Here is a 25791-nt window from a genome sequence, read left to right as displayed (position 1 = left end):
GCATGTTATCTCTTTGTTTACTGTGTTTTCTCCCTCCCACATTCCACAAAAGTGTCATGGAAGATTAAATTGTCCTTAGGCTTTATCGTGAGTGTGAATGCTTGTTGGACTATAGAGCAATGACTCTCTAATTATGGTACTGTTACCGCAAGTGACTGAATTGAATACAAATATCTTGACAAGTGATTCCAAGCAAATGAAGGGAGGTGCAAATTAAGGTTGCAGTTTAGTTGTATTTAACTTTGAGGTACATTTGCATTTAATGCTTAAGAAATGTTTGTTTCAAAATGTTTGTTTAGGTCCAAATTATTTTGAACTTGTATGCATTACATTTTGTACGCTAGAGAGACTTACTGTACAATCATCGCAAAATCAGTCTGTAAGGTTCAACTCACTGTGAGCCCCTCCATTGAGGAATTTGGGTCAGAGTGGTCCAAAAAATCACATAAACACAATCATATAGTATGCAAACAGACATTCACGCAACTCCCCCATGAGAGGATGTTTTGTGGAGGGAATGTCTGAGGCTTTCTCTCTCGTTTCGCCAAACATTTTGGTTTGATTCCTACGTTTGCCTGGAGGATCAAGCACATGTTTCTGAGTCAAACCTCACCACATGAAGACTTTGTTGGGTCTTGGTGTGAAAGAAAAAATGATATATTTGTGTTAACTAGAACCTTAGTGTTAGTCATGCAGATTTTCAGTGCCAGGAACTGTTGACAGTGGACTCCATCTCGCAAATGGCGGAAAATGTGAATCAGTTTTTGATTTTGCTTGTTTCCTCACCATGCTGACGACACATGGCGTGTCCTGTCGCTCCCATTGATTTCAATGCCATGTGGTTTCCCACAGATGCTCGTGGCGGTTTCTGTTTCGCCAGCCTGCTGAACGGGCGCTGTGCCAGCCAAAATTCACAGCTGTTGACCAAAATGCAGTGCTGCTGTGATAGCGGGCGATGCTGGTCCGATGGCTCCACTCCAGAAATCTGCCCCATTCGCGGAGCAGGTCAGATTAATCACAACAAATGTCTCCCTTTTATGTGTCTTTGTGTGTCCATGCTAAAGCATTTATTTTTCATCTCACTCTAGAAGAGTACCAGAAACTGTGCATCCAGTTGCCCGATATTAATGGTGGGGGAATTATACCTGGACGTGGTCCGGGGGGCCCCGACTTCCCGGGCATCTACCCGCAGATTCCGGGCCGTACTCCTGGTCCGGGCCCAGGACCAGGACCAGGGCCAGGAACAGGGCCGGGCACAGGCCCAGGTCAATACCCAGATCCAGGTCAAGGCGAGTTTCCAGGACATCTACCAATACAGCCTCCTCCAGGTACACTGCACTACAGAAATTACGTCCTGCTTTGTCCACACTAACACCTCATTACCAGCCAGGAGATTATGAAGGAATGGCTATTTCATGATAAGTTCATGCTCATTTCTGTCAGGTCCTTTCATCATCCAAACCCAGAATGTCACCAACATTTGCCAGGCCTATCGCAACCTCTGTCCAAATGGACGATGCATCCCCCTGCCGGGCGTTAATTACCGTTGTGAGTGCAACATGGGCTTCACACTGGATACGAGGAACGTGTGTGTCGGTAAGTCACTGCAGGGTTCAGAGAGTGTATCGTCGTTCCTTCTACTGGAGAGAGGAAACATAATGGCAACAATTTTGAATGACGCTGATGTTTACACTGCAGATGAGGATGAATGTGAGAGAAGCCCTTGCGTGCACGGCGAGTGTGTGAACACTCCCGGGTCCTACATGTGTCGATGTCCCGTGGGATTCCAGTCCACTGCAACCAAGACAGAGTGCAGAGGTGACTGAGACACACACATTCAAACATAGCCTCTCTCACAAACAACATGCTACTGAAACACTCATACGCTCAACTCAACTATTCCCTCTCACACTTAAAAGCTGTTATGCCCTCACACACACACTACTGAAATGCTCTCATAAATTTCAGATTTTTCACTCTCACACCCATCTGAAATGTTCCCATACAGTACTGAAATGCTTTCACACTCACAGCACTGAAACATTCCAACACACACCATTGTAATTTTCTCTCACACATGACACTGAAACACTCTCACATCCACAACTGTTTTATTTATTCTCTGACGAAGAGAACAATCTCACACATATTACCAAATTATTTTTAATGAGCATAATTCAGTATGATGTCATTTCAGTGGTGTGTGTGATTGGATTTCAGTTGTGTGAGAGGTAATCCAAAATTATTTCCCCAATGTGCTGTGCTACAAACACACACACACACACGCACACACACACACACACGCACACACACACACACACACACACACACACATTTAAGAATGAACTGTACATGATGACAGCCTCGTTTTTCAGACTTGGATGAGTGTGTCGCCAATGGCCGTATCTGCAACAACGGTCGCTGCGTGAACACAGAAGGCAGCTTCCACTGTGTGTGCAATGCTGGCTTTGAGATTTCAACTGATGGCAAAAACTGTCAAGGTCAGTCAACACATCTGCAATTATGCAGTACTGATGTATGGAAAATCATATTTTTTCTTCACTGAAGTCCTCTCTAATGAACCACATTTCTCTTTTAGTCTGTACTAAAGGAGCTACAAGACAGGGTGTTTCAAGGCTATTACATGCTATAATGAGCAACTGCTCGTGCTTTCATGTTTTGGCTCATTAACTTCTGAATATTAGATTTAATGTCATGTCCAACGGTTTTCCAAAGTTATAATACATCCCAAGTTTTCCGAGCCACTTATCCTCACTAGTGTACATTTTATGTTTTAGAAAACAAGAATCCTCAGCTTTTATTTACACACCACAACTTCATATGGCACGTGGCAGTTTCTGAAAAAAAAAAAATTGTTAGTGTTACATAATAGCGTTCTGTTGTGGAGTGTTAGGAAATGCAATATCAATCTATGATGTGGTTGGGTGTCTGCTACACCATTAAATGTAATAGCCATTAAAATGATAAATTGTTCAAATAATAAGTGTGTGATAACCTCAGTCCATATTAAGCAGTATTGGTTTTATGACATTGTGAATAAAAAGAATGTCAATAGCATGTGAACCACTGTTGGATCAAAACTTTGATATTGTCCTCAGATCAAGACGAGTGCCTCATCCGAAACATGTGTCTGAATGGACTGTGCATCAATGAGGATGGCAGCTTTAAATGCATCTGTAAACCCGGCTACCTACTCGATACCAGTGGGCGCATGTGTATAGGTGAGTTTGTCGCATCTCTCTCTGCCCACTGATATTGTAATCCTCACCTCCCTTTGGCCAGTGTGTCATTGGAGGAGTTGGCTATATTTCAGCAAACTTGGAGGGTGGCCACATGCCTGCTATGTTCGTATTTGTGTTATGGGCGTCCTACGGGCAAAAAAAAAATCCCCTAAAAAGCCTTGCAAAAATCCCTAAGCATGCTGGCAGCATCCCAGCTGGACATGTGGAGCGATGGAGCCTGCCTGCGCTGACGTTCCCGAGCAGCCAGCCCTTCATAAACATGCTCATGTACAGGGAAAGGAACTTGTTGTAAAATTAACATAAGATGGAGGAGGACCAGCTTTTCTAATCATAAACCAGATTGACAGACGTTCTCACAAGTTGAGCAGAAGTTTAAATGGTTTTAGTTTAGTTTGATGTTTTGGGGCTAATTGTTTGTAGTCTCAATTAAAAAGACTCTAAAATACAAGAAATATCATCTAAATTGTGTTACGCCATGAAAATGAAAAACATTATGTGACTTTTTTTGCTTTGAAAAAGACAATTGCGAAATGGTGTGGAGCAGCTACTTTGCAAACATTTCATCTGGCGCTATCTCATCTAACATATCACATATCACCAGGTGCCCTCAGAAAATAAAACTAAGAATGTTAACAAAGTAGTTAACAAATAATACAGTAAAAAATGAGTTGAAATCATGTTGTTCCACTTGGCATTTGGTATTGAGATGCTGACCTAGTTAAGTCATAGGGTGTGTGTGTAAAGTGTTCAGACGTATGCAGTCATTACCGAAACGTGAGTCAGAAGGGTCCCTGGAGTCGCCGTCTCTCTCCCAAAACCAAAAACCATCTGCACGCTTGCAGCATTATCGTTTATCACCATCATCAATGTGATGTGCTCAAGACCATGGAACTGAATTGGGGTCACAGCTTTCACTCCAACTTTCAATCAGTCGTCATACTCAAAAGCACCTACATAATGTGTGCTGAGAATGCTGTTGCCTAAATGAAGACAGGAAGTGGTTTCGTTTCATTTCTGTTTATCTGCTTCCAGATATTGATGAGTGTGAGACTCCAGGTATGTGTATGAACGGCCACTGCGTCAACACGGAGGGATCTTTCCGCTGTGAATGTATGTCAGGCATGGCGGTTGGCCTGGATGGACGCGTCTGTGTCGGTAAGAAACTCCTCAGCTGTAAATTCAAGGATGATCTTGTGCTCTTTGTGGACAGAATAGAAAACTAATCTTTTAACCTCAAGAACACCGAGAACCCAAATTCCAGGCGTTTTATAAATGCAGCAAGAAAACTGATTCAATTCCCATAAACAATCATGTGAAGCAATATTTTAGCCACTTCAGTGTTGATATCTATTGATCTTTCAACAATAGCCTAATTCAATGTGGTTGAATGATTAATATGATTAATTTTGCAGGCCTAAATTTCGGCTTACCACCAAGTGACATCTCTGCATGTGTTGTCTTGGAAGGGAATTGTTGTTGTCAGTTGTGGGTGAGCTCTCACCAGGATGATTTCAGCATAGCAGAATGCCTCAAACCTCTAGACATTATGAATAGGGAACAACCAGCATGTTTTTCGACTCTTATTGTTTACTGCCTCTTGCCTCCTCATTTCTGTTGTCTGCCTCATCTCTCACACACACACTCACTCACTCACTCGCTCTGTTTTTCCTCTGTCCATATGACAGACACACACATGCGCAGCTCATGTTATGGCGGTTACAAGCGAGGTCAATGTGTTCGGCCTTTATTTGGAGCTGTGACCAAATCCGAGTGCTGCTGTGCCAGCATCGAGTACGCCTACGGGGAGCCCTGCCAGCCCTGCCCACCACAGAACTCTGGTAAGAACATTCAAGTCACACATGGAGTCACCTCCCACCCTCTTAATTCAAAACATACATATTCGACTCTGGATGGCCCAAACACTTGGCCTGCTGTGACACGCTGACTCCAGAAAGATCACATATAGTACACAGACGTCAAACAGTCAATTCTCCATTCAATTGTTCAAATCTCTTAACGGAAGCCAGCACTGCACCACATTAAGGAGACGTCTTAATATACCATCCAAGCTAAATGACAAAGCATATAAATGGATAATAACATGGTATTAAATGTCTTGAATTTGAGAAAACGTTATGGTTTTACTGAGCAAACTTTTCTTTTTGTCGCAGCCGAATTCCTGGCGTTATGTCCAATTGGCATCGGCACAACTGGAGATGGGAGAGGTACGTATGCAACAGTGTGTTGATTCTTTATTATTGCGACAGGGACGTATAAATCAATTATAGTGTTATTTCGATTTTTATGGCTCACTATGGGGACGGTCGTAGCCAAGAAAAATGTCTCCTGATCTTTTTGTGTAAGTTCTCTTAACCTCGACATTGAAAAAAAATAAAATGAATAAAGATACATTTTTGCCAATTATTCAAGAATATGTATCCTGTTTTTGACAAGAAAAAAACGGCTCATGAACAGAACCAAAGTAACATTTACTATCAACATCTACACCGATTCACGCTTTGTTGTTTGTGCAATCGGCTGTGTTTTGTCCTCTCAGATATTAACGAGTGTGCCCTTGACCCGGATGTGTGCCAGAACGGCGTGTGTGAGAACATGCTGAGAACATACAAATGCAACTGCAATGAAGGCTTTGAGGTCGACCTGACGGGGAAAAACTGTGTCGGTAGGTGAAGCGTCTTTTCACCAGGCGCACAATACTCTTCATTATATTCTTGCACGAGCTAAATCTTCATTTGTGCGTTTTTCCTCAGATATTGACGAATGTCTGATGAACGGTCTATTGTGCGATAACGGCCTATGCAGGAACACACCTGGAAGTTTCACCTGTCAGTGTCCCAAAGGATTCACCTTCAATCCGGAAAAAGATATCTGCGAAGGTCCGTGATGCCTTTGCATTTATTCATTTCCTGTTTACTTTCAGGATTAAATACGGGATCTGTCATTTTGTTGATTTCCCTGCAGATGTAGATGAATGCGTGTCCAGTCCCTGTGTGAACGCAGACTGCGTGAACAGCAAAGGGTCATTTGTATGCTTGTGTTCAACGGGCAGTTCACTGGACAGCTCTGGCCTTGAATGTATTGGTAAGTATATACACTGTATATGTACATTATGCAGTATATATTTTTGTATATACTATTTTTGTATTTTTTTCTTTATGGCTAAATATGAATTGATATCGTATTTTTATTTGTCGGCTGAATTAGAGACGACTAAAAGCACTTGCTGGCTGAAAATGGTAAACGATGTCTGCGAAGTCAACATCAACGGGGCGACACTCAAGTCTCACTGCTGCGCCACACTAGGAGTGGCCTGGAACAGCCCTTGTGCCAAATGTGAAAAAGGTAAGATACGTACTTTATAAAAGTTTGCTTGGTTAAGTTCATCTTAATCTAAAATGGCTTTGTGTGCCATTCTCAGATCCCATCTGCGGTAAGGGCCTTGCTCGGGTCCGAGGAAATGTGTGCGAAGGTAAGGCTTTTTTTTTTTTTTTTTACTCTGTGTCTGGATTGTAACATAATTCCACTAATATTTCTCTCAGACGTGGATGAGTGTCAAGTTTTTCCTGGAGTGTGTATCAATGGCAAGTGTGTCAACACACATGGCTCCTTTTTCTGTCAATGCCCTCCCGGGATGACTGTTGATCTCAGCGGGAGAACCTGCATCGGTAACTATCACAACTTCATAGCCGATGTAACTTTGATAGCGTCGAGTAATGAAATGGCAACAAATGTCCTATTGATTGCAGACTTGCGCACAGAGCAGTGCTACCTAAAACACGAGGATGAACGTTGCGGAGCTCCTATCTCAGGAAAACATCGCGTGGATGCTTGTTGTTGCTCAGTGGGAGTAGCCTGGGGTCCAGAGTGCGACGAGTGTCCTGAGAAAGGTACCCCGCAATACACTCAGCTCTGCCCTCGTGGACCAGGCTTCTCCCACCGCGGTGACTTCATCAATGGAAGACCCTTCCTCAAAGGTATTGATTCTCAAAAGTACGGATACCGTAGGAATCACAGCTTGTCTCTTACGTTTCTCTATTCCATGACCCCTCTCAGATATCAACGAATGCAGGATGATAAACTCAATTTGTTCAAATGGGAAGTGCCGAAACACCATCGGAAGCTTTCGTTGTCGTTGTGATAACGGATATGCGTTGGATTCAGATGAAAGAAATTGCACCGGTGAGTGACAATGAAGTCATCGCATCCGTAACTTAATAACTCACCTCAATTTAGCACATATATCTTGTTTAATCTGACCAACAATCAAAGTTTATTGTTGTTGGACCAGGCCTTCTGGTTAGCCACATAATTGCTCTAAAAATATCATTTTGAGTATAAAATCCTACTCGAGGGATTATGAACATAAAAAAAGATATATTATATACAGTTGTTGTTGTTTTTTTTCAGTTAGAATCATTGTGCTGAGGATTTATTCTCAACTTTGCTTCTTTGTTAATATCCAAATTGATGCGTATGTCTCACCTCAGTGCAACTTGACTCGACTTTATTCAGAGTGCTTTAAAACAACAACCACAGCTGAAACAAACTGCTGTCCATTAAAAAAAAATCAAACATAAAACACATAAAACTATACAAAAACAAAGTGTAAAACTAGTAAGACAAAAAAACAAGGATGCCCTCATGCTTTTTATTGCTGTAGTGATTATTTCAATATCCTCAAAAATTGTTGAAATATGATTACCCATGAAGTTGCGTTTTATAAATATTCACTGTCTAATGTTGAAGATTGACTCTACATTGTTGTTTTGTGTTTGTCTTCCCCGTAGACATTGACGAGTGCCGCATCTCCCCTGACTTGTGCGGACAGGGGCGGTGTGTCAATACTCCAGGAGACTTTGAGTGCGAGTGTTTTGAAGGATATGAGAGTGGCTTCATGATGATGAAAAACTGCATGGGTGAGAGAGAAATCGTCCTTTGCACACATTTGCATTACCTCAGATTTACAATATTAATGCTTATTAATATATAAATGCTGGTTAATTCATGCTTATCAACTAAACTAATTTCTGAACAAGTAATGTCCTTACAATCCCTCTTGAGGGTTATTATCTTTCTTCGTATCATTTTAATACTTGTGTCACTTTCTGCTTGATCTCTAATGCGCCCTCCTTAGCGAACACTGACAGCAGCGCGACGGCAACTGGCAAAGAGCATCTGGCTCTTGCTGGTGTCGATTACGTACTTTCGGCGTTGGTATTTTGGATAAGAATCATGTGTGTTCATCTCGCCGGTTCTTCTTTTGCGCTCCACTTGGGTAGCTCAGCTTCAGTTCATATAAAACATACCAACAAGTTGATTTTGTGTAGTAAGAAGATCGAATAGTCCAATGTATGAGAAAGGAGAAGACTCAAAGCACCCATGATCGATTCAGCATTTTGATTTGATTTTAAGAGCAGCAATAAAGACCGAAACAATAAAAAATGCTTTATGTGAAAGGAAAGTCAATTTAATCAGTTTTGTGAGGCGTTTTTGGAAGCCTGGAAGTCTTATAGCCCAAGGAAATTGCCAGTGTTTGTGTATTGTTAAGTCCACCTCTGTGTGTCAAACCTCAGATGTAATCTTAATATAACACCCATGAGGAATACGACCCCTCGCAGCCCATCACGTAATCGTTTTTCATGGCACCATAAAGAAAATTGCCTTTTATTACATAGTTGAACTCAATCCATAATAATGCACCCTCCAATAAAAAAATATGAATGTGCTGCTTCCAGTCTTACCATCTGAGAAAATACTTACTGCGCTATTTCTGTTCTGTATTACATTTAGCCAACCAGATTAAAATTTTTGAGCGACGTGCTCACTCAATGGTGAGTGAGCATCATTGCTTTTGTTGGCTGAAGTTTTTAGCCCACGATTGGCAACACAATAACAAAAAAAAGCAGGCTGGGTTGCGAAAGGCAGCCAGACTCATCGATTTATGCCGCCTTTAATCAATTACATCATTTGAATAAGTCATTTCTTGTCACTAAGGTAACATCCAGCCAGACGGTAAGATTTTATTATCTCCAAATCTTCCCTCTTCCCCATCAGACATCGATGAGTGTGAACGCAATCCTCTGCTATGTCGGGGAGGCGACTGTGTCAACAACGAAGGGAGCTTCCAGTGCGTGTGCCCCGAGGGACACGAGATCGCTCCCGACGGCTCAGCCTGTCTAGGTGAGTGATGAGGTTGTCAGAATGAAGACTTGGGTGGACCGCTCAAAACCTTTTCATTTGCGCCTTTATTCACTTCTTTGGCAAATGAAATTCCCACTTTGGCTCTCTGGCAATAAAAAAAGGTGTGGACAGCTGACGAGTGGAGAAAGCGTGTCATCAAGTGAACGGTGAGATCGTGACAAGCGTTGGCTCTTTTCCATCCTGCCTCTGAGTTCTGTGAGCTCTCTCTGGAGATTTGCGTATGGTCCAAGTGTCTGAGTCAGGTCTTTAGATGCTGATAGATGCATGAGAACCAACAACTTGACAATAGCAAAAAAAATAAATTAAAGAAAGGCACAAGATGTAGTTTAGCAATGATTAATATGGTGCGTGTTTTGAATATTGGAAACAAATGCTTTAGAGATTCAAAACAAGTTGAAAGTCTATCAATGTTTTTTTTCCATGTCTTTTCCTTGCCATAGCTGAGTATTAAAATGAAATTCGTACTCCTCAGACATCAATGAATGCGAGCTGAGCGACAAGCTGTGCAGGCACGGCAAGTGTGTCAACATGATTGGACGCTATCAGTGTGTCTGTGACACAGGCTACAAATCGACGGAGAACAGGCTGGACTGTGTGGGTGCGTGCTCCATATATTACTCTTACACATTTGCATATTCATCATACATGCAAGCAGTATGTCATGTATTTTTTTTGTCTGTTTTCGTTACGCTCAGACATCGACGAATGCACCATTGAGAACGGAGGGTGTGAAAACTTTTGCACAAACTCAGAGGGCAGTTATGAGTGTAGCTGCCATAGTGGATACGCTCTAATGCCTGATCTGAGAAGCTGCACAGGTAATTAGCCAATGTCACCTTTGCATGTTTGAAATGTTTGGAAGTATGTTTTTCTCTGTGGCAAAATAAGCACATTTCTGTATATTATAAGGTTAAAACCATTTCTATGCAAAGACTGTGTTTCCAGGGAGTTTTTTTACAATGTGTTTGAAGGAAGTGAACATGCTCAGCTGAGGTCAGAAAGTTCCATGTCGCACTTCAATATTTAAAGAAGCATCTTTCTTTCTAAATGCAGTGTACATGTTTGACGATAATTGCTGGATACATATGCTAAGACTAAGAGCTATGCAGTGGTATTTTACTTGGTGGTTGTTAACAGTTGAGCAGTAAGAAAGATAATTGGTATTTTTCTTTTCAGATATTGATGAGTGTGAAGAGAGCCCAGACATCTGTGATGGAGGCCAGTGTACCAACACGCCGGGGACATACCAGTGTCTCTGCTTCGATGGCTTCATGTCATCTGAGGACATGAAGACCTGCCTTGGTAACGGAGCTCCGTTATTTTATACCCAAAACAAAACTTAAGCAGCTAAACACTTAATTGTTTTAGTAAGAGGGAACTAATTTAAAAGGTTATCCAAAGGATGTGTCATGTCAGTAGAATTTTATGACTCAGAGTGGGTGAGTGAGCAGTGAGTAATATTGTTGTTGATGATATTAAAGTGAACATTGTGGTGGAGAGGAATGTGTGACATTTCGATGCCTGGTTCCACTGAAACAAAACAAAAAGCTCAAAACAATGATTTGAGCGCTTATGAAAAGGTCAGCACAAGTGCCCATTGTGCTGCTTATTAAAATGAAACACATGCTTGTCAATTTCACTGTTTGTCATTGTTTATTCTTAAGATGTGGACGAGTGTGAGCTCAACCCCAACATCTGCCTGAGTGGGAACTGTGAGAACACAAAGGGATCCTTCATCTGTCACTGTGATCTGGGATACTCTGTCCGCAAAGGAACGACAGGCTGCACAGGTGAGTGGCACCGACACACTTTGGCGTGTATTCCTGTCCTGCTCAATGCAGCAAAACAAGCCTGAGATGAAATGAGCCACAAAGTCACGGTGTGAATGTCAGGGAAGAAGCAGATTGGTTATGAAGGAGAGAGTGAGGATATTTTCAAAGATGGGAGTGTCAGTAATTATTGCCGACTTCATCGGTCCATCATTATTTTTAGCCAAACTGTCATAGTCCATCATTGTGATTTGAACCACACTTCCGTCATCCGTCAGTCCGTCAAACAGTCAAAAAAAAAAGTTTAGCGGGTATAGCTGGGGAGAATATCGAGCTAACCAGAAGTAGCTGTATCACCATCATCCGAGACCACATATGCACGCACACTCGACGACATCGGGAACAGGAGCCGTGATTCTTTTTTTTTGAAACGCATGTATCGCATTGCACCACAGTTTATACCATTGCTGCTCTTTCATTAAGGTGAGTTAAACATGACGTGATAGTTGGAGAGCCTGTACAATCACCTGAGATGACTCCAGAACACATAAATACAAAGCCCATCCGGCCTGATTGAGTTTAAACTCGCTGCTCGTCTAGTCTGAGTGAATTCTGATTTACAATGGCTCTTAAAAGACTGCTGGAGAGGACTAGTTGACAACTTGGATTGGGATCTGAACTGGCCCCATCGCGCTGAAATGAGTCAGACGCATAGTCAGCAGCAGCATGTCTACCTTCAGACACAAAAAAACAGACTGTCTGATGTGTGATTAAAAGTAGCGATGCACACACTGGCTTTCCCGGTCCCTTTAAAATATCCAATGCAGCCAATTGTGATTCACAGTTTGGGAACTTTAGCTCCGGAATACTGAGAGAACATGTCAGCAATTTGTCTCAAGTAAGACATTTTGAAACAAAATTTGGATTTCAAGTGCAGATGCACCACAAGGTACATATTATATGGTAAATATTCTCAACCTGAACTGAACATCTCATTGGTCACATTCTCGAGTTCAACATTTTGTATGTGAGCCATAATAAAGTTGTTTTAAGTGACATTAAAAAACAAACAAACACATGAGCTATCTTCATTACCGATATTCGACACAAAGTTTCACGTTCAAAGTATTCCTAACATTTTTCATTACATGCATATAAGGCCGATAGTTTAGATGTAGTACTCTTGATTGCACTGCATTATTTATCCAATAATGATGCATGACTGCCAGGCAAGTTTCGTCCAGATAGTCCAAGCAACACTTCTTCCAAACTCGACCAGGGTATGAATTACACGGGAGTCGACCATCACTTAACTTCAGTTCAGTTCATACGTGCCAAAGAGGACAAACTTGTATGATAATTACTTTACAATTGACTTTTATAACATTTATAACTCAAAGGAGCATGATAGTTGTTGATGCGATTTCAGCCATCTCTCAAATTAGACAAATAAACACACTAATACAAAATGAAAACATTCACAAGGAGCATGAAGAACACTGAATTAACCACATGCTAAAAATGATGATGGCCATTTATTGCACTTGACTCTCAATATACAGTAAGCAGTACGTTTTATAGTATGCTCATCCATTCTCTGGTCTTCTTGTGTGGAAGTCACAGTAATTTAAAAAAACAACAACAAACGTTTTGTCGTTGTCACAAATCCCCAATTGTCGATTGATCAATTGTTGTGCATGTGTGAGAAGAATGAATGACATCTGGTCAAGATGTTGCTGACATTCTCACCAGGATAATGTGTCAGTTCTATCCCACAACACTGAAAACCACAGGGCAGGGTCTGTGACTTTGTTCGTTTGTTGTATTTATGTGTTTAGAAGCTGATTGGAAAGTTAAGATGGGTGGGGATGTCTTCGGGTGGGTTAGAAAGCCGAATGGTGTCTTAGCTGTGCTGGAGACTATCAAGATGATGAGCTAAACTGAAGCACCAGCCATAATAACACACATTTTCACTTTTAGACACGTTGTGAAGCTGGCACAGGACAGCTTGTGTGTTTCTCTTTATTTGTTTCCTCTTTAGTTGCCCATAATCTGCCAAATATTTACCTCATTAAACGGATCCTCATCCATGACACCAGCTGTGCCTGCTGACACATTTCTTGCCTTGTTTGTGTGTCATATTTGCACATCACAACAAGTGCCTGTTTCATGTGCTAACATCAAAGCTTGGAGGAAAATCGTATTTAATTCCTTCTGTGATCCCGAGAGATTTATTTGCTCTCAGGCCTCATATTAAGCCAATCCTCAAATACCGTGGAGCTAAGACATAACCTTTATTTGGGGAGGCTGTAAACCAGCAGAGCTGATCTCTAATTGCCAGCCTCAAAAAGAGTTTGTCTCACGAGTATACAAACATTTTTGGGCGAGTTCAAAACAGAGAAAGACAAAATAGATACCCACTTTGCAAGCACACACGGGACAAGCGGCAGTAAAAATGCCCAAAACCCAGATGTGGATGGGTAATGCAGGAATGAAACTCTTTTAAGCATATTATTCCTTTATTTCTCCTCTCTTCGACAGATATCAATGAGTGTGAAATTGGAGCTCACAATTGTGACCAACATGCAACATGCACCAATACAGCAGGTAGCTTCAAATGCAACTGTGGTTCTGGGTGGATCGGCGATGGCCTTAAATGCACAGGTAACGCAAACATTACACACTGAAAACAAAAAGGTCGCATTCATAGAATCCGTCTATCGTGTTGGTTTAATTTGAGTTAAACCTTTCATTCGTTCAAATGTTTTTGACCATTAATTATACTGTACACAAATCTGAATGTCATTTCTTTTTTTCCTCTTTTTAAAGACCTGGATGAATGCTCCAATGGGACCCACTTGTGCAGCAACAACGCCGAATGTCTCAACACCATGGGCTCGTATCGGTGTGCATGCAAAGATGGATTTTCTGGAGATGGCTTCCATTGCTCAGGTCACACACGCAAACCAGAAGCCTGACTCGGGGCGAAACCGATAGAATACATTTTCTATTTTGTGTGACCTCCAATTGCAGACAGTGATGAGTGCGCAGAGAATGGTAACCTGTGTGAGAGTGGCCACTGTCTGAACATGCCCGGCGGCTACCGCTGTGAATGTGACATGGGCTTCATCCCCACCGCTGACGGCAAAGCTTGTGAGGGTAAGATAACAGGCAACGGCATTGAATCATTTTTACCGATTTAAAGTCAAAGTCTGCTTTATGGTCAACATCCTCACACGCCAAGACACACAAAGAAATCGAAATAACGTTCCCATTATCCCACAGTGACAAGACATAGTACACAATATACATACAAGTAGACAACACAAAAAATAAAATCAAGAAGGCACAAACAATGGCTAAATAAGAGTGATGAATAAATAATAAATAAACAAATAACACAATAAATAAGAGGAGAAAAAATGGAGCAAGTGTGCATACAGCAGACAGTCAGAATATAGCGCAAAAGTACAGGACGCTACGCAGAAGGGGGGAGAGAGTTCAGGATCCTAACAGCCTGGAGAATGAAGCTGTTGGTGAATCTGGTGGTGCGGGAGCGCAGGCTCCCGTACCTCTTCCCAGAGGGCAGAATATCGAACAAAGAGTGAGCGGGGTGACTCACATCACTCACAATCGTGGTCGCCTTGCGGGTGAGATAGGAGGTGTGAATGTCCTTCAGGGAGGGGAGTGAAGCACCAATAATCTTACCAGCCGTGTTCACTATGCGCTGCAGGGCCTTCATGTTGTATTCAGTGCAGCTACCACCCCAGACAGCGATACAACTGGAGAGGATGCTTTCGTCGTGAATGGTCACTTGTTTATACTCTCGGGGGAAAAAAAATCCATCCAAACACAGAAGTTATTCAAATGGGACTCATGAGGCATTGGAACGGGGCATGATAAGTCATGCGCAAATTCATAGATTCGTTTTGACACATTCAGTTGCAGCCACATGAAGGAAAAGCAGGACAAAGTACACTTACTGACAAAAAGATGAAAAGTCGCAAAAGGTTAGTTTATCATTCCATTACGACATCTGCGTGTTGATAAATAATCGATCAACTATTCTTAAAATATGTGGCACATGTGACAATTCTGTTTGATTATTCCAGACAAGGTCAAAACATTAAATTACAAATGATTCCATAAACACTGACTCAAATGCTGTAGATAGGACTGTCGGCCCCAAAATGTGCGTGGGGGCGGGGACATCTGGTCTCCTTATGTTAAGTCTTAACAATTGATGGACCTGATTTAAAAATAAATGAGCAATACTCAAGCTATTAAAGTAATACGATGGTTGTATGTGCAGAAATTGACCTTAACGATAGTTGTGAGGTGAACACAATAAAAAAAAACAGGGAGCAGATGACTGTCATTCACACCTACACAATTATGACAATGCACCTGCTCACATTCCCTTGAGCATCTGACGGTTCCTTCCCGAGAACAATATCACCAGGCTGGAGCACTTTCGACACTCACACAAATTGTCTTTTTGTGATTCCCTTTCCCCAAGCTCATTAAGGGAAACTGTTTTGGAGGAGGGTAAAACTTGTAGGTTGGATTTGAAAGATATCATATTACGCTAGTCCTGGAACTCTTCTGACACATCTCATCTAAGAACGTGCCGGACCAGAGATGTTTTGCCATTTTTTCTTTCTATCTAGAGAAGACGTGAGCAGGGTCTTCACTTCCTATTGTAGGCTGACAATTTTCCACCCCGATCCCATAATCCCCAGCCTCGGGCCTCCCTCCCTCTTCCTCTTCCCACCACCTAATTTTTTCGTTCTTCCTCCCCCTATCTTTTTCCCAGACATTGACGAATGTACCTTCGCTGACATCTGTGTCAATGGACGCTGCAAGAACATTCCAGGCCTTTTTAGATGTGAATGTAACATTGGTTATGAACTGGACAGGAGTGGAGGCAACTGTACAGGTTTGACGACATTGCCCATTTTTGCTATTTTTATGTTCACATTCATGTATTTATATGGGACTGACACTATCAAAACTTTTTGCTTTCTCTTTCTCAGATATCAATGAATGTGCAGACCCAACCATTTGCATTAATGGGATTTGCGTTAACACCCCCGGAAACTACCTTTGTAACTGCCCCACTGATTTTGAGCTTAACCCCACCCGGGTGGGATGCGTAGGTGAGACGCACAAGTTCCTTCACATGTTAATGATTAGTTGCGGACAATATACTGAGGTGAAGGTAAAAAAAAATACACCCATGTTTGTTTTGTGCACAAACAGACACTCGCTCTGGAAGCTGCTACCTGGATGTACGGCCCAGAGGAGACTCATCTGAGAGCTTGGACTGCTCCAATGAGATTGGAGTTGGTGTTTCTAAAGCATCTTGCTGCTGTTCTCTGGGCCATGCTTGGGGAAACCCTTGTGAATTATGCCCGGCTCTCAACGACAGTGGGTCACCAAGTCCTTTCTTTACATGACACGGGTTATGCCTGTCTCTTTTTATTTCCAATTTAGTGATGTCATTTGCGTGCATGAGCCATCAGACTATGATCAGTTGCAGTTAGCTTTGATTAATCACAGGAAATGAACCAATTTGCTTCTTAGAACCCTTGAATCACTTGAAGTCATTTCCGGTTATTATTACTGTCAGCAGACATGTCAGGCTTGGATACTAAAAGTTGACTGCCAACATTCAAGCTTCAGACTGACTCCTGAATAGATGTACGTGTGTTTACCGTAATTGGTGTGTCTGATCAAATGAGAGCGCGCTTTATGCAACTTGCATGAAAATTGCCAGCAGATGTTCAGAAACTGCTTCTATGGAACAAAATTATCTTTATTATTCCACTTATGTTTCACAACAACAAAGCTCCAACATGATTTGTTGACGTTCTGATTTGTAATTGTGCCCCACAGCCGAGTATAAGACCCTGTGTCCAGGTGGCGAAGGCTTCAGACCGAATCCCATCACTGTCATCTTGGAAGGTCAGACGCTAACATTGGAGCTAGAATGACTCCTGCGTGAAAATCATTCCCTCATTGTGATTTTTCTTCCCCGACAGATATAAATGAGTGTCAGGAATTGCCGGGCTTGTGTCAGGGAGGAGAGTGCATCAACACCTTTGGGAGCTTTCAGTGTGAATGTCCAAGAGGTTTTGCGCTCAACCCAGAGACCAGAATCTGTGAAGGTATTATGCCGGTACAGGCACTCACTCTTTTTGCTAAACCAGACTAACTGTCGTAAGAATGGAAAACAGATGTGGCATGGCTTTGAAATGAATCTTATCTTACACCCAAAAATGCGTAGGCCTAATAAAGCAAATACATCTTTATGGCGCTGAACTCTTCAGTAAAATGGAAACCTTGAATGTAGAGTATCAAAAATCACTACATAATAAAATGCTTACTTTGTCAAGTACTTTCTTGTAAGTAGAAAGTGAAAAAATCTTTTTGTGCACAGATATCAACGAATGTGAGCGTCCAGGTATTTGTGGGCCCGGCCAGTGTTACAACACCATCGGAAACTACACTTGTATCTGCCCCGTGGACTACATGCAAGTCAATGGAGGCAACAATTGCATGGGTACGTCTGAATACATATGAAATACAATAACCTTTAGATAGAAAGTTGACAGGACACAATCCTTTGTAACCACTGTATTTTGTCATGACTTATAGATATGAGGAAGAGCTATTGCTACAGGAACTTTTATTCGGACAACAGAACATGTGATGGAGAGCTGCCATTCAACATGACCAAAAAGAAGTGTTGCTGTGCCTATAACATTGGTCGTGCGTGGAATAAACCCTGTGAGCAGTGTCCTGTGCCCAGCAGCGGTAAGGTCCTACACACCATCATATACACACACACACACGAAAGAACGGGTGAACCTTACGTGAATTTTTCTCCACTCAGATGAGTTTGCCATCCTGTGCGGTAGCGAGAGACCAGGATATTATATCGACATCACGACTGGAAGAGTTATCGGTAACGGTTGAATGATTGCGACACGTTTTTATCGCAGTACAAACTTTTTGTCAGTAGGGGATTTCATATTGTATGTTTATCTTGCTCCTTGCACTAGACATTGATGAATGCAGGGAAATCCCAGGCGTGTGTGAGAATGGAGTATGCATCAACATGATCGGTAGCTTCAGGTGCGAGTGTCCCATTGGCTTCATCTACAATGACAAGCTCCTGATTTGTGAAGGTACAATATTGATGAACCTTTCTTATCCTGATGCACATAAATACCAACTCAAGATAAGAACACATCCCCTCCTCCTGTTCTTAGATATCGACGAGTGTCAGAATGGACCCATGTGCCAGCAGAATGCAGCCTGCTTAAATATGCCTGGGAGCTACCGATGCGAGTGCAGACCTGGATTTCGCCTCAGCTCGACGGGACAATGCCTAGGTACAGTATGTCTTTCACATGCATGTTCAGTTGACTCCTAATATGTCAAAAAATATAAGACTCTGGTAGGGGGATTCCCCCATCTGCGCCCCCTTCTCAAGGTTTCTCATTTCTCCACACATGTTTATTTTTTTAGTATTTCCTTGCCCTCCTAGGGGTTAAGCTAAGGGGACGTTGTTAATATTTGTCAACTATGGGCATGCGAGGCCCGTTAAGACTTTTTTGCGATGAAGCGCTTTTTGAATAAATATGAGTTGAATTGGGAGAAACACAAAAGAAATGGATAGAAATGTAAGATGGCACTGGTTGGATTGGAAGCTGCTAATGCCAGAATCTTCTTTTTAGATTACATTGTACACAGACTATTACTTTAGTGGTGGTAATTATTTCATTTACGTCATGCACAATTAAAAAAATATGTAGATGGCAGTTATCTTTTGTCAAACCCTGTTTATTGTGGGGGTAAATGAAAATCAGCTATAAATACGTTCATGAAATGTTTTGTCTGGTTGTACCCCTCCTACTTTAATTGAAACATACTGCATTAAATTTCTGGTCTATGTATGCATTTGTTTGTTTTTTCCTTAGATCGTAACGAATGTGTCGAGAACCCCAGTGTTTGCAGTCCTGGTCAGTGCATCGACACGCGAGGGAGCTTCCGCTGCATCTGCCCCAATGGATTCAAAACAACACGGGACCAGTCAATGTGTGTTGGTAAGACTTTTTTTTTTTTTTTTTTTACCTTCCAATTGTTCTTGTCTCTCGTGAGTGCTATCCTGTTTGAACTGAAAATGACATTCGTAGACACGGACGAGTGCGAGCAACAACCATGCGGCAACGGGACCTGTAAGAACACCGTCGGCTCATACAACTGCCTCTGCTACCCCGGATTCCAGAATTCACATAACAGTGAATGTATAGGTACTGTACATGCGTGCAAAGAATATGTATGAGAACCACGGCAATGTTATAGGTAACATACAACTGTATTTATTTTTTTGTTGTGTTCAGACATTGATGAGTGCTCTAGCCAGAGAGGACTCTGTCGTAACGGGCAGTGCCTGAACACCGTGGGCAACTTCCAGTGTGTGTGCAACGATGGCTATGAACTTAATCTTGATGGAAGACAGTGTGTAGGTAAGAAAGTATAGCTATTTTCATGTCAACTGTACTGTGTGATTTACTAATTTACTCAATGCCCCTTGCGCGTCTCTCTCTTTTCAGATATTAATGAATGCGTAGTAAATCCTGGCACATGCGGCGTTGGCACCTGTTTGAATCTGGATGGCTCGTACAGATGCATTTGCCCGCCTGGATATTTTCTCCATGAAGAAACTTGTGAAGGTAACTTCAACATAAAAAGCAGTCACTGAAGAAGCATTACATCAGCGCTTGGGCCGAAACAATCACAGAAAAAATAACAATTTGCTAACTACATACTTTTCATGCCATACATGTGCAGATTATTTTTGCCTACGAGGTTTCTAAACTTGTCGGATTTAAAATCTTTTGGCATTTCTCTCATAATCGATTTCACAAGCAAAGATTCAATACTTTGTCTTCTACTCAAAAGTGGTATAGACTTCCAATCCAAGGCAATGCGCCATCTATAGGGATCTGTCAGTTATTACAGCGGCTTACTCACTTGAATGTAGCAGCCAAGCTGGGCGAGACCCTTTTTCATACCTACTTGTTGAAAAACGTACGTAAGAAATATAGTACCAGTTGGATTCGAGATGACGAAGTGAAGGAGTTAACGAAATTTCTGGTTTGTTCCTGGCAATTTCAATGAAAAGATTGCAATTTTCAAAATCGACGAATTTTTCAACCCACTACCAGTGGTGGCCTGTCCCCTGACATAATTACTGGTAGCAGAAGAAAGAAAGTAAAAAAGCGACAGGTATTTTGTGAGCATCATTCTCGCAAGTTTCATCTTAGGTCATTCTGCTAACAAAATCAATACATTTCATGAATCAAAACTATCCCTCCAGATTACGTTACTCCTGTCTTGATTCTTTGTAAGAACAGTCTCCAAGTAGATGAGCATAAACTTTTGCCTGCGCTGCTCCCCATTCATGTCTCATTTGTATCCTCCTCCTCCTCCTCCTCCTCCTCACATGTGGGAGTGGGCCCAAACTAAAATGCTTGGATTGTTTATGTAGTGGTGCTGATGAAGAGATATTCGGCGGACTTCAACACATTCCTACTAAGGGCTCTGTTCTTAGAAGCAGGGAGGACCGGCACTAATAAATTCTTAACATCAGCAAAAGAGCAGCAGCTGGTCGCTGTGACGGCCGAATGCATGACAGCAAGGTTCTTCCCCTTGTGATGTTCTGCTCACAAATCTCATATTTTAATAAACTGAGTCACTGATTCGACTGATTTGACCCCATCCCCATTAACTTTGAAGCAGATGAACAAAAAGCCTTCGAGTGAACTGTACCGATTTTGATTTGATTTTCTTTCGTGCCAGACATTGACGAGTGTTCGCAGTCACCCGAGATCTGTCAGTTTGGAACCTGCTCCAACACGGAGGGAAGCTTCACCTGCTTATGCCCTGTGGGCTTCCAACTGTCTGCCTCGGGACGCAGATGTTTAGGTAAGTATGTGAGAGAAACAAGACTATGTTCAAACTATCTTACAGATGAGGTGCAAGCTGTATCTGTGTAGTTTTATCCTCATGTGCCAAGAAAGCACTCACTGTCCCTGCTGTTTTTTGCTCAGTCCAGACCGACCACCTTCCCATCTCCTCTTTCGTGCATGTGTGCATTTATATACTGCGTGTGCGTGTTTAGCGCTTGGGTGGGGGAGCGCCGAGTCCACTGTTAGGGAGTTCCTTTGAAACACTCAAGCGATGACATCACTGGTTGTGAAGAGGTGGATTAAAGTTTGCATTTCGCCCCTCTCCCTTGCGTCAATCGTGCTTGACTGAAGGGTGGGGGCATGAAATAGAGCTGCAGGGTGGAGGGCGGGAAATGCGGGAAAGAAATGAGATCAAGGATAAATCCCGTCACACTTGTTTTGGGATTGTTTTTATAGTAAAGGATGATTGACATGCAATGAATGGAGAAGGCTACGTGGTGTCCAAGAAGTCACGATACATATATTTGATTTCAGGTATCAGTCAGATAGATATGCTTACAAATACTGCAAAGCCTAAGATGTCAAATGCTAATAGAAATTTGTCCAAATGACCCCTGAAACAAAATAGAACACTATGGTGACCCCCCCCCCCCCCCCCCCCCCCTCCACTAATACACTAAACATTATGTTTTGGATCCCATCAGGAATATTTCATTGTTAGTATTTGCTATTGTTTGGCTTTCTTTTCCATGTGTCACTGACTTAAAAGACTGCTTTGCCCGTGTTTGCTATTTTGCTTAACATCTAAAAGCATTTTGACACAACATCTGTGCACAAGGTGTCACGTGTTCTGCGGAAATATCTGCAGATTGTTTTTGTGGAGCAAAGTAACTGGACCCGCTAAGTCGCTGTGTACACAGCACCAGGTGTTCATGTCCTCGCCAGGTGGACGCTCATGTGTGTGTGCGCGGTTTGTGGAGGTCAAGGCACTTATTTGCACAGTTGGGTGAAGAGCTAGCAGGAGTGTGTGACCATGTGCTTCTCATTACAAGGAAGAGCCAGGAAGAACAAGAGTCCTCACAATGTCCTTCATTTGCCAACCTCCCCGAGTTGAGTTATAGCTATTTAGCATAAAGCAGCAAAAGAAAAGGTTCAATTTTCTGCTCTGATTAAGCTTCAAACTTAGAACGCTACAACCCCCAATCTGGGAACTCACAGGAGCAGATGTGCGGAAAATGTGTTCTTCAGTAAGTGTACAGCAGAGTTCTCGTCAACATAATTTGTTATCAAATTATTTTCGGGTTCAAGGATGATAATGAACGGGAAACCATTATTAAGAGTTTGGACCATTTCTTTGATGGCTTAGTGATTCAAAAAGTATTTGCATCTTTCTGCCTTTATCCTTACCAACATGTAGTCCTCTGCTTTTATGCATTCGCCACAATGTTTCAGTGAAATCTATTTTGTAATTGATCAACATGTGAAAATCAACCCTCAGTAAATTGTCTTCTATTAGGTTTTGATAAACAATTGGAATCTTTTACAGTGAGGCTTTTGGAACACAAATATGTTTTTGATTGAGCCACGTGAACTTTTTGGTTGTCATCAGCTAACACTTTCTGATGGCCTTGCATTTTAGTTTATGGACCGATAACAAAGGAGGGCAGATTTGGTTATGTTCCGATCAGATGCATTGTTCCAAAATTACAGTCATTTTCAAAGTCGCTTAATTTTATGTACTTATTATGATGATAGTTTTGCATAATCCAGTGCTATTTTGACTTGGCATTACAAAAATGTGATGATTTTGGGAGTTTGAACAGATAAATGGAATTTCAATGGAGAATACGTATTTCACTTGCAAGTTGAGCTTGGTAACAATACAACTTAATCTCAAGGAAACACTCTATTAGTTTTTAACATACATGTAGTATGTATGTCTAGACTTAGAATGCTTTGACCCATCATACTGTTTCAAATTGTGTTATCCAGTTGTCTCAATTTTTGTTTCTGTTTTCTGTTTCGTGTGTTTGCCAGATGTACGCATGAACTACTGCTATACACGGTTTGAAAATGGACAATGTCAGGTTCCAAAGCCGCAGAATACTACCAAGGAAGAATGCTGCTGCACCGGAATGCTGGGTCAAGGCTGGGGAGATCCCTGTGAAATCTGCCCTGGCGAAACCGAGGGTAGGTTTTCATCATACATGGAAACAAAACAACACCAGAATCATGATTCATACAAGATGTTTTTGGTATTAATGACTTTTGTGTATGATGTTCTAGAGGCATTTCCCCTTCTCTGTAAAAATAAGGGATACCAACGCGGGCTCGATGACGTTCAGAAAGGTATGAGTGTTTATCTAGCATGAATCGTTCCGCTCCGACCCATCATGTTGACTTTGCGTCTCTCTTAGATATCGATGAATGCATCAATAACCCCTGTGAAAACGGCCAGTGCATCAACACAGATGGCTCTTTCCGCTGTGAATGTCAAATGGGCTACCACCTCGACATCACCGCATTCAGATTTACTTGCGTAGGCAAGTGTCTCTCATCATCAATTGTTGCTGGCTTTCTTTGGTACGATGGGCGATGAACATACATTCAATATCTTTGTCCATTCCAGACACTGATGAGTGCGAAATTGGTAACCCCTGCGGAAACGGCACGTGCACAAATGTGATCGGAGGCTTTGAGTGTGCATGTGAGGAAGGATTTGAGCCTGGTCCCATGATGGACTGCGAAGGTGTGTGAAATGTCCTCTGGTTGCCTCTAATTTATCTGCAACCCTGTAACTTTTTCTCTCCTCTCTTGTAGACATCAACGAGTGTGCCCAGAATCCTCTGCTGTGTGCATTCCGCTGCGTTAATGTAGTGGGCTCCTATGAGTGTAAATGTCCAACAGGATACGTGCTGCGTGAAGATAGGAGGATGTGTAAAGGTAGGAATCACAACTCAAGGACCAAACAGTCCTAAACGCAGCTCGTTCCATCACACGTCATTTTGCATTAATACTGTATACTCGAGTAATACTAAACCCCTCGTGAAGTTACATAACATATTATTTCTCAAGCCTTCTTAAAGCCTGAGAAAATGTAACCGGACGAGTCACTGTTTACACCTTGAATTTCTCAGATGGCGTGGTGTCATAGCGACGGTTGTATTTGGAGAGAAGCTCCGAGACAGATGGAACCTCTCAGTGTCGATAGCGTCATTATTTATTTCCCAGTTCTAACCAGACCGCCGAGTCTCTTACTACTTGTCCATGCCTGCGTCATATTGAGCAGATTAATGGAGGCCAAAGTGGAAGGAAGTCTTTGCACATGTAGCAGCCAATAGATGAAATCCCTTACAGCAAACAGTGAAAATCCGCAAATAATTAATTATTAATTAATGCTAATGGATGGTGGCAAAGCAGTCAATATGGAGAGGATCATAAAGCATCAACACAATAGATCTAGCATGTACTTAACCATATGGTACATAAATGACATATGCATTAGTTAAATTATTCACCGCATACAAACCACCTTCACGTGAGGCTCTTCAAGTATAAGCTAGCATAGGCCTAAATAACACCAATTGATGTGACATCACAAATGCAAAAACCAAATGTGCACAAGGACTTTACACAAACAGTATTAATTAATAAATGTACCTTCTGGCATTTAAACACGATAATACATATTACAAAATACAGGTAACAACAAGGGAGAGAAGCAGAAACATCCAACAACAGTAGCGGAAATGTTTAAAACATGCAATTTTTCTCATGCTGAACTGAAAATATGGGTCGTTTCACTGCACTACCCGTTTTGTATTTCGTCGAGCTACTTTGTTTTACAATAAACGTGCGAATCACCATCATTGATGCACATCGAAAACTGTAGATATTTAGAGTAACGCATAGTATGTTTGTTTTGCAGACCAGAATGAATGTGAAGATGGCCTGGATGATTGTGCTAGCAGAGGAATGACCTGCAAGAACCTTATCGGTACTTTTATGTGTATCTGCGCTCCTGGATACACACGCCACCCGGGTGGAGATGGCTGCATCGGTAAGATTGTTAAAACATATTCCTCATTGTTCTATCTTTAGCCATTTAATATTTTCTTCTTCTCTGATATGTCTGCTTCAGATCTAAACGAATGTACAGCCAAACCAGGCATCTGTAAGGACGGTCGTTGTGAGAACACAATAGGAAGCTATCGTTGCAAATGTGACCAGGGATTCACAGCAAACCCCACACAGACCGAATGTATCGGTAAGTATTTGCGCAATACTCACCTAACTTAGTTATATTTGTTAAATGTGGATGTTCACATCCCGAGTAGATTTTAGCCCCTTTGCGGCACTCTCCCATCTCGTTAATAACCTTGTGTTTGTAACTGTCAAGATAGAGGAAAGGAAATCATTCCACAGGCTTTGTCCAAAATCTAAATATATACTTCCGATTCAAAGCGATGCACTGAAGTCTGTGAGAAAGACTCCGGGCAAAGTGAAGCTCACTTGCTATCTGGCTTCTGACAGACATTAGCGATTGCGCGTGTG

The 25791-nt window shown here is 41.9% G+C and overlaps 1 protein-coding gene across 1 annotated transcript in view; it reads left to right on the top strand.

Annotated features, from left to right (window-relative positions):
* Positions 1-25791, top strand: part of fbn1 (fibrillin 1) — a 45397-nt gene that overhangs the window by 14066 nt on the left and 5540 nt on the right. The window contains exons 10-57 of the mRNA XM_061277133.1: positions 853-1005; positions 1089-1328; positions 1444-1596; positions 1699-1818; positions 2376-2501; positions 3120-3242; positions 4296-4418; positions 4949-5101; positions 5435-5488; positions 5821-5946; positions 6035-6160; positions 6246-6365; positions 6489-6626; positions 6703-6753; positions 6824-6949; positions 7031-7258; positions 7338-7463; positions 8072-8200; positions 9339-9464; positions 9958-10083; positions 10181-10303; positions 10662-10787; positions 11150-11275; positions 13796-13918; positions 14084-14206; positions 14288-14413; positions 16071-16193; positions 16291-16413; positions 16517-16684; positions 17153-17221; positions 17299-17424; positions 17697-17819; positions 17915-18073; positions 18153-18224; positions 18322-18447; positions 18532-18654; positions 19243-19368; positions 19459-19575; positions 19666-19791; positions 19879-19998; positions 21128-21253; positions 23275-23427; positions 23524-23586; positions 23655-23780; positions 23867-23986; positions 24058-24180; positions 25166-25297; positions 25379-25504. Coding sequence (XP_061133117.1) covers positions 853-1005; positions 1089-1328; positions 1444-1596; positions 1699-1818; positions 2376-2501; positions 3120-3242; positions 4296-4418; positions 4949-5101; positions 5435-5488; positions 5821-5946; positions 6035-6160; positions 6246-6365; positions 6489-6626; positions 6703-6753; positions 6824-6949; positions 7031-7258; positions 7338-7463; positions 8072-8200; positions 9339-9464; positions 9958-10083; positions 10181-10303; positions 10662-10787; positions 11150-11275; positions 13796-13918; positions 14084-14206; positions 14288-14413; positions 16071-16193; positions 16291-16413; positions 16517-16684; positions 17153-17221; positions 17299-17424; positions 17697-17819; positions 17915-18073; positions 18153-18224; positions 18322-18447; positions 18532-18654; positions 19243-19368; positions 19459-19575; positions 19666-19791; positions 19879-19998; positions 21128-21253; positions 23275-23427; positions 23524-23586; positions 23655-23780; positions 23867-23986; positions 24058-24180; positions 25166-25297; positions 25379-25504 — 6084 coding nt within the window. The remainder of the gene's footprint in view (positions 1-852; positions 1006-1088; positions 1329-1443; positions 1597-1698; positions 1819-2375; positions 2502-3119; positions 3243-4295; positions 4419-4948; positions 5102-5434; positions 5489-5820; positions 5947-6034; positions 6161-6245; positions 6366-6488; positions 6627-6702; positions 6754-6823; positions 6950-7030; positions 7259-7337; positions 7464-8071; positions 8201-9338; positions 9465-9957; positions 10084-10180; positions 10304-10661; positions 10788-11149; positions 11276-13795; positions 13919-14083; positions 14207-14287; positions 14414-16070; positions 16194-16290; positions 16414-16516; positions 16685-17152; positions 17222-17298; positions 17425-17696; positions 17820-17914; positions 18074-18152; positions 18225-18321; positions 18448-18531; positions 18655-19242; positions 19369-19458; positions 19576-19665; positions 19792-19878; positions 19999-21127; positions 21254-23274; positions 23428-23523; positions 23587-23654; positions 23781-23866; positions 23987-24057; positions 24181-25165; positions 25298-25378; positions 25505-25791) is intronic.

The sequence above is a fragment of the Syngnathus typhle genome, linkage group LG4, assembly GCF_033458585.1.
Source record: "Syngnathus typhle isolate RoL2023-S1 ecotype Sweden linkage group LG4, RoL_Styp_1.0, whole genome shotgun sequence".
NCBI lineage: Eukaryota > Metazoa > Chordata > Actinopteri > Syngnathiformes > Syngnathidae > Syngnathus > Syngnathus typhle.
Note: the sequence above shows the minus strand (reverse complement) of the source record. Positions and strands in the feature narration are given on the sequence as shown.